The 6,934-nt window shown below is 39.2% G+C and overlaps 1 protein-coding gene and 1 long non-coding RNA gene across 2 annotated transcripts; both read right to left on the bottom strand.

The window, feature by feature from the left end:
• Positions 1 to 626: 626 nt before the first annotated feature.
• LOC114749688 (uncharacterized mitochondrial protein AtMg00810-like) lies at positions 627 to 1,356 on the bottom strand. Its single transcript, XM_028938232.1, has 2 exons — positions 964 to 1,356; positions 627 to 797 (listed from the first exon to the last, which is right to left on the bottom strand). Exons 1-2 carry the CDS (start codon positions 1,354 to 1,356, stop codon positions 627 to 629), a joined length of 564 nt encoding a protein of 187 aa, XP_028794065.1.
• Positions 1,357 to 5,641: 4,285 nt separating this feature from the next.
• On the bottom strand, positions 5,642 to 6,917 carry LOC114749690 (uncharacterized). The gene is made up of 2 exons (XR_003740575.1): positions 6,472 to 6,917; positions 5,642 to 6,300 (listed from the first exon to the last, which is right to left on the bottom strand). It is a non-coding gene; the product is annotated as an uncharacterized LOC114749690 (long non-coding RNA).
• Positions 6,918 to 6,934: the final 17 nt, after the last annotated feature.

Raw genomic sequence — 6,934 nt, 5'->3', positions numbered from 1 at the left:
ATTGGTTTTTTAAGAGGTTCTATGAAAGAAAATAGCTAGGTAGTAGGTGAGTGTATTGATTGAAAGGAAACATGGGCCATGGCTGTTGGAACCGTGGAGAATTAATTAAAAGTGACAGCGTTTGGTGCTGAATGCCTTGTTTTATTTCATGGAATCAATTTGATACATATAGAGGGAAGAAAGAGTTTGACCGAATCTGGATCAAATCTAAATAAACTAGGATAATAATAGGATAATGAATCAGATAAATTATCTAACTAATCCTAAAATTATGCAGATACTAAAAATATAATTGCAGGCAGTTACTAAATAAGCTAGGTTTGCTGTAATGGGCCTTTATGGGGCCCACTTCCAACACTCCCCTCAAGCTGGCGAATAGAGATATGATCATTCCCAGCTTGCTTGTGAGTTCATCAAACTTTGCCCGAACCAGTGGCTTTGTCATCATGTCTGCAATTTGTCTTCCGGTAGGAATGTAGGCCAAGTCAATCACCTTAGCCTCAATCTTTTCTTTGATAAAATGACGATCAATCTCGACATGTTTTGTCCTGTCATGCTGACACAGGATTATTGGCTATTTTCAATGCAGCCATGCTATCACACCACCATTTTTATTGGTGTAGTCTCTAACCCAAGTTCCTGCAGTAGCCGTACAACCCACACATTCCTTCACAGATTCCAAGAGCTAAAGCTCTATATTCTGCCTCTGCAGAACTTCTAGATACAACAGGTTGTTTCTTACTCCTCCATGTTACTAGGTTGCCCCACACAAAAGTACAGTAGCCCGTAGTAGAGGTCTGTCATTGATTGCACTGCCCATCAGGCATCAGTATATACTTCAATATCATTGTCTTCTTTTGTACCAGGGTTCACCCTTTTCCATCTGTTTATATTATCCATTTCACATGCTTTTTATTCCCCTTAGCAAAGAATAATCCTTTCCCAGGTGTATTTTTCAGGTACCTGAGGATTCGGTATATGGCTTCCATGTGTGCTCTTTTGAGGTTTACTATAAATTGACTCACACCCCCTACTGCATAAGAGATATCCGGTCTGGTATGGATAGGTTATATGAGTTTGCCCACCAATTTTTGGTAACGCTCCTTGTTGGTAGCCTTCCCATCTGGTTGTAATCTCGAGTTTATAGTTTAGTTCCATAGGAGTCTCAGCTGGTCTAGCTCCTAACAACCCTGTCTCCTTTAAAAGGTCCATAGTGTATTTTCTTTGTGACACACTAATACCTTTAGGGGATCTAGCAATCTCTAGTCCTAGGAAATATCTCAGATTCCCAAGATCTTTTATCTCGAATTCTGCTGCTAACCTCTGTTTCAATTCTGCAATTTCTTCACACGTCATTCTCCTGTTAATACTATGTCACCACATAGACTATTAGCACAGTAATTTTATGATTAGAGTGCTTTATAAACAAGGTATGATCTGTTTTGGCATTGTGTGTAACCGAATTTTTTAATGGCACATGTAAAATTTTTTCAAACCATGCTCTCGGGGATTGTTCCATACAAGGATTTATAAAGCCTGCACACCTTATTCTGATTTTCGAGTTCTGTAATCCTGGTGGTATTTATTTCCATATACACTTCCTCATCTAGGTCCCATTTAAGAAGGCATTTTAACATCTAATTGATGTAATGGCCAATCTAGATTGGCAGCAAGAGATAATAGAACATTTATAGTATTGAACTTAGAAACAGGAGCAAACCGTTTCAAGATAGTCAATACCGTAAGTTTGTGTAAAACCTCTAGCTACCAGTCTGCCTTTATACTTATAATGCTTCCGTCTGGATTGTACTTCTTTGTAAAGCCCCATTTGCTACTACAACAGGCTTCTTGGGGCAAATCCACTATTTTCCAAGTCTGATTCTTAGCTAGGGCATTCAGTTCGTCCTCAATGGCTGACTTCCAATTCAAGTCCAAATAGCTTCATCAAAACACCTCGGGATTTCTTCTTTGTCAATATTGGCAACAATGCCTTAAAGGATGGGTTGAGCTTGTCATAGGGAGACATACCTGTTAATAGGATACCTGGTACAAATTCTCTTTCCTTCTTAGTGCAATGGCCACTGTAGATCTTTGGAAATAGACTCAGGTTGAGTTTCATGACTCGGCCTGGTGGTGGCAATGACTCTTCTCTGTAACTGTTGTCCCCTCTTCTGTTTCATGAACTTGAGACTCAAGTCTAGGATCATGGGAGGTCTATGTCAAGGTTGAAGGTGGCTGTACAGAATCGGTGATAGACTTTCAGGGTTCAACATTAGGGTGGTCATGGTGAGGATAGACTGAACCGGCTCATCATAGGTGGAAAGTTGATTAGTGTCGACTGGATAGTGGACAAGGTGCTGTTTGGGGGCCATAGCTAGGTAATGATTGATTTTCGCAATTGGTTTCACTGATATGATCCTCATCACCAACACAAATTAGCCATTCTCTATCACTCTCACCCTGAATGGGTGATTTGGAGTAAAAAGGAAGAGATTCCCACAAATTAACATTAAGAGTGATATAAAAACGTTTGGAAGCAAGAGAAATAACATTATACCCCTTTTTAGTGGAGGAAACCCAGAAAAAAACTTTTTTCAGATCTAGAGCCTAGTTTTCCTCCCTGATTATCAAAAACATAAACTGTGCATCCAAATACACGTTTGGGAAGAGAGTGAGAAAATGAGAATGAGGATAATGCTCTAAGAATTTTTGAACAGGAGTCTAAAATTTTAGTACTTTGGAAGGCATTCTGTTGATCAATACGCAAAAGTAAGAATGGATCTCCCCAAAATTTGATAGGCACATTTTATCAATCAAAAGAGCCCTTGCCACTTCTAAAAGGGTGTCTATTTTTCCGTTTGCTACACCATTTTGTTGTGGTGTATGCACACAAGAAGTTTGATGGTGAATTCCATTTTCAGCAAGAAAATTTTTGAAAATCCATATTAATATATTCTCTGCCATTATCACTTCGAAGAATTTTTATTGAAGTTTGAAATTGATTTTGAATAAAAGCATGAAAGTTCTTGAAGATAGAGAAGACCTTTGAATTTTTCTTTCATTAAAAATACCCATGTTTAGGCGAGTATGATCATCAATGAATGTAACAAAACCATTTTGCATTAGAGATATTTTCAGTCCTAGATGGACCCCACAAATCACTGTGAATCAGGGCAAAAGGATGTGGGTAGGTATGTACGGAGTTGGCAAATAAGATGAGCGAGTTTGCTTTGCTCGATGACAAGTATCACAATGAAAACTGAAAATCTTTATTGATGGAGTTGGGAAAAACGAATTTTCATGTAACTAAGATTTGGATAACCTAACCTAGAATGCCATAGCATTATGTCATCATGAGACATGGCAGAAAAAACTGAACTTGAAACAGAAGAATCAACCACAGAAGTCTTTAGAGTCGCCTTCTAGATAGTAGAGTCCATGACACTCCTTAGCTTTGCCAATCACCCTCCCCAAGGCTAAGTCCTGAAAATCACAGTGAAATTTGTCAAATATTGCACGGAAATTTAATTGGCAAGTGACACTTTTAACAGACATTAAATACACTTGATCTCAGGTACAAAAAGAACATTATATAATGTAATAGAGGCTGAGAGTAGTAACAGTGCCGGACCCCATGACCTTTGCATATGTATCATTGGCCACTTGAACTCGGGAGTATTCAGAATCGGGCTTAAAATCAGAGAACAATTCACGAAATCCGGTATATGATCTGTGGCTCTAGAGTCAACTACCCAGGTATTTTTTATTTTGTGAGTAGCCAAGAAAATCATACCTGCATGTGCTAGAGTAACTTGAGGGTCGTTTTATCACTTGTTTTATCCGGTGTATATTTGTCTAGGATTTTTCGGAGAATAGAAACCTCTTCCTGGTTCAGAAACTCACCGTCCTGCATGTTGCTCACTGTCATACCTTACTGTCCCTGTCCCCTTTTGTTCGGTGTCTATAATGAGCTGGTTTTCCATGAATCTTCCAGCAAAGTGTTCGTGTATGACCATTTTATTGCAATGATCACACATTAGAAATTTCTTCCTCTAGATTCATTCTCAGGATGCCACGGATGACCATGGCTGGAGGCATCAGCGGAAGGTAGAGCTCGAGGTGTTAATTGGAGTAATGCCTTACGACTCTCCTCGTTCTTGACCATATTAAAGGCTTCTTCAAGCGAAGGGAGAGGCTTTATCCCATAATTCTGCCTCGTATGTCCTCATAGGTGTCGTTAAGTCCCAATAGAAAGTCATAACAGCGATCCCGATCAACCACTTTTTGTAGTATGTTTCATCGGCGTGCACAGGTCCATTGATGAACATCATACAAATCGATTTGCAACCAGAGTCGCATGAGTGCACTGAGTACTGAAAGTATGGGTTATGGTTTGCTCCCCCTGAACCAGACTACATAGGAGTCGCTTTTACCTGAATTATGCGGCAGAATTTTCCTTAACTGAGTACGTTCTCCTGGCCGATTCCCAGATTTCACGAGCCGAACTAGCAAGCAGGTAATTTTCGCTAATTTCTGGAGTCATCGAGTGCACTAACCAGGTCATTACCAAATTATCTTCAGCCCGCCATGTATCGAATTGGGAATCCTCGGTTGATGGTGGTCTGGGATCCCACGTGAGGTATTTCTCCTTGTGTCGTCCTCGAACACAACATCAGCACATTCCTGGACCATTGTAGGTAGTTGTTCCCGTTGAGTCTGTGGGAGATGTGTGATTTGCGATAGTGAATCGACGCGACGCTGAACTCAGAGATGAAGATTGATTCGAGGGTCGATTCACTGCAGAGTTGGTCCCACTGTTCAAGCCATCACCAGTCGCAGCCGAGGATGGTGTTTTTCGGACCTCCGGCAGTGAAGGCTCGTGGAGTACCCATCAGCGCGCTTTGAAGGTCATGATTGCTCTGATACCATGACAGCGTTTGGCGCTGAATGCTTGTTTTATTTCATGGAATCAATTGATACATATAGAGGGAAGAAAGAGTTTGACCGAATCTGATCAAATCTAAACTAGGATAATGATAGGATAATGAATCAGATAAATTATCTAACTAATCCTAAAATTATGCAGATACTAAAAATATAATTGCAGGCAGTTACTAAATAAGCTAGGGTTTGCTGTAATTGGGCCTTTATTGGGCCCACTTCCAACAAAAAGCAAAAGGGCACACAAGAAAATAACAGGAGCTCTATATGCGTACAGACTACAGAGATTCATGCAAGCTTTCTTGCGTGTTTAAAACTTGAGATGACATGTTGACATAGTATCAGCACTACACAACCTGGTGTTGACATGTTTGTGTGCATGTATATGTTCAAATTGTATAAAAAAAAAGAGGGGGTTGCGAGCAAGAAAATGAGCCCCCCATGTTTTTTCCCCCCCAACATACAAACACCCCTAGGTGTTTCGACCCAACACAATTTTCCCCACTTGGCATATGTACCTCCACTAAGTTCACAGCTTTAATATCAAAACTAGATTCTGCACCCCATGCAATTGAAAAACAAACTATATTATTTAAGATTGGCAAACAGATTGCAAACAGTACGGCTTACTCGATATATAGATTTGGGACTTTCACAGGGGAGGAAACTGACAACCCTCCGAGGGAGGGACCACTGCTACTTCAGTCAAAATAATATTTCATTCAGATCATGGAATCAGCTTATCAACACTAGTGTTCAATACAAGAGATTGGATCCTCCGAAAATGTGAATAATGAAGTTTTTGTAAAGAGAAATTATGTCGGACAGAAAACAGGAAGTAGATCTCATACAAATCTCCAGTCTTTAGGTTACTCTCTCTCTCTCCTAGAACTTTATGATCAAGAAATCTATAGGATCCTTAAACCATACAAATGCACCAATTTGTGGAGTAGTCTACATATACTGATTGCCCAAGTGTTATAAGTTCCAGCAGGAATAAAAAATATAATAAAGGTAAAAGCATTGGGCAAGTGCAGCATGCCACTGGTTTTCATGTGTGCGCGTTTTTCATCAGGCATGACAATGTTTATTCAGATTATGCAATTAAATTTCAGTTCAGCTCATCAGTGAAGGTCTTTTGATACAATTATATGGATCCTGCATAGGAAGTGTGAATTTCTGCAAACATACGGATTACTCAATAAGAAGAAAAGTTGCAGCAGAGATACAAAAACAGTAAAAGCCTTGTGCAGCATGCTCACTAATGTTCATCATTAACGAGTGCATGTGATAGAGGAGGATAGCGGAGCACTCAATCAAGCCAGGCAAACAATTTGTAGTGAGAGAATCTTACACTACCTGTGACAAGAAGACAGTAGAAGCTTATCAAATTAGGTCCGCCATTGGTCTCTGTTAGAAGTATCCACTTCAATTATTATTTCACTTTGCATAACTAATTTGTTCATCATTTAAAACCTAAAATTTTGTTCCATTGGAAAACAAATCTCATAAACAAGAAAATCGCCATACCATCATGCTTTGACAACTAAAACGTTCATATTGTGGGCACATGAAGTGAGTAACATAAATCTGAATTAATCCTGTAATCCGGAACTACTCTTCTTTTTCCGTCTTTTCATCCTTCAATTCTGACTGTGTAGATGTCCCTGATGATGCTTCTATTTTATGTTTGAAACTACATATATGATATACATACTGAGAACACATTTAAACCTAAAATTTTGTTCCACTGGAAAACAAATCTCACAAAGAAGAAAATAGCCGTACCATCATGTTTTGACAAATAAAAGGTTCATGTTGTTGGCACATGAAGTGAGTAACATAAATCTGAATTAATCCTGTAATCCTGAACTAGTGTTATTTTTTTGGCCTTTTCCTCCTTCAATTCTGACTGTATTGATGTCCCTGAAGATGCTTCTATTTTATGTTTGAAACTACATATATGATATACATACAGAGAAACACATTGAAC

The sequence above is a fragment of the Neltuma alba genome, unplaced genomic scaffold, assembly GCF_004799145.2.
Source record: "Neltuma alba isolate B1F8T4 unplaced genomic scaffold, ASM479914v2 tig00006122_pilon, whole genome shotgun sequence".
NCBI lineage: Eukaryota > Viridiplantae > Streptophyta > Magnoliopsida > Fabales > Fabaceae > Neltuma > Neltuma alba.
This window is presented reverse-complemented; position numbering and strand designations above follow the sequence as displayed.

Bases quoted from the DNA above. Each gene is read 5' to 3' on its own strand.
- LOC114749688 (XM_028938232.1), bottom strand. From the start codon at position 1,356: ATGACGTGTGAAGAAATTGCAGAATTGAAACAGAGGTTAGCAGCAGAA. The intron at 798-963 runs GTACCTGAAAAA...AATCAATGACAG, and splicing joins GCCATATACCGAATCCTCAG to ACCTCTACTACGGGCTACTG.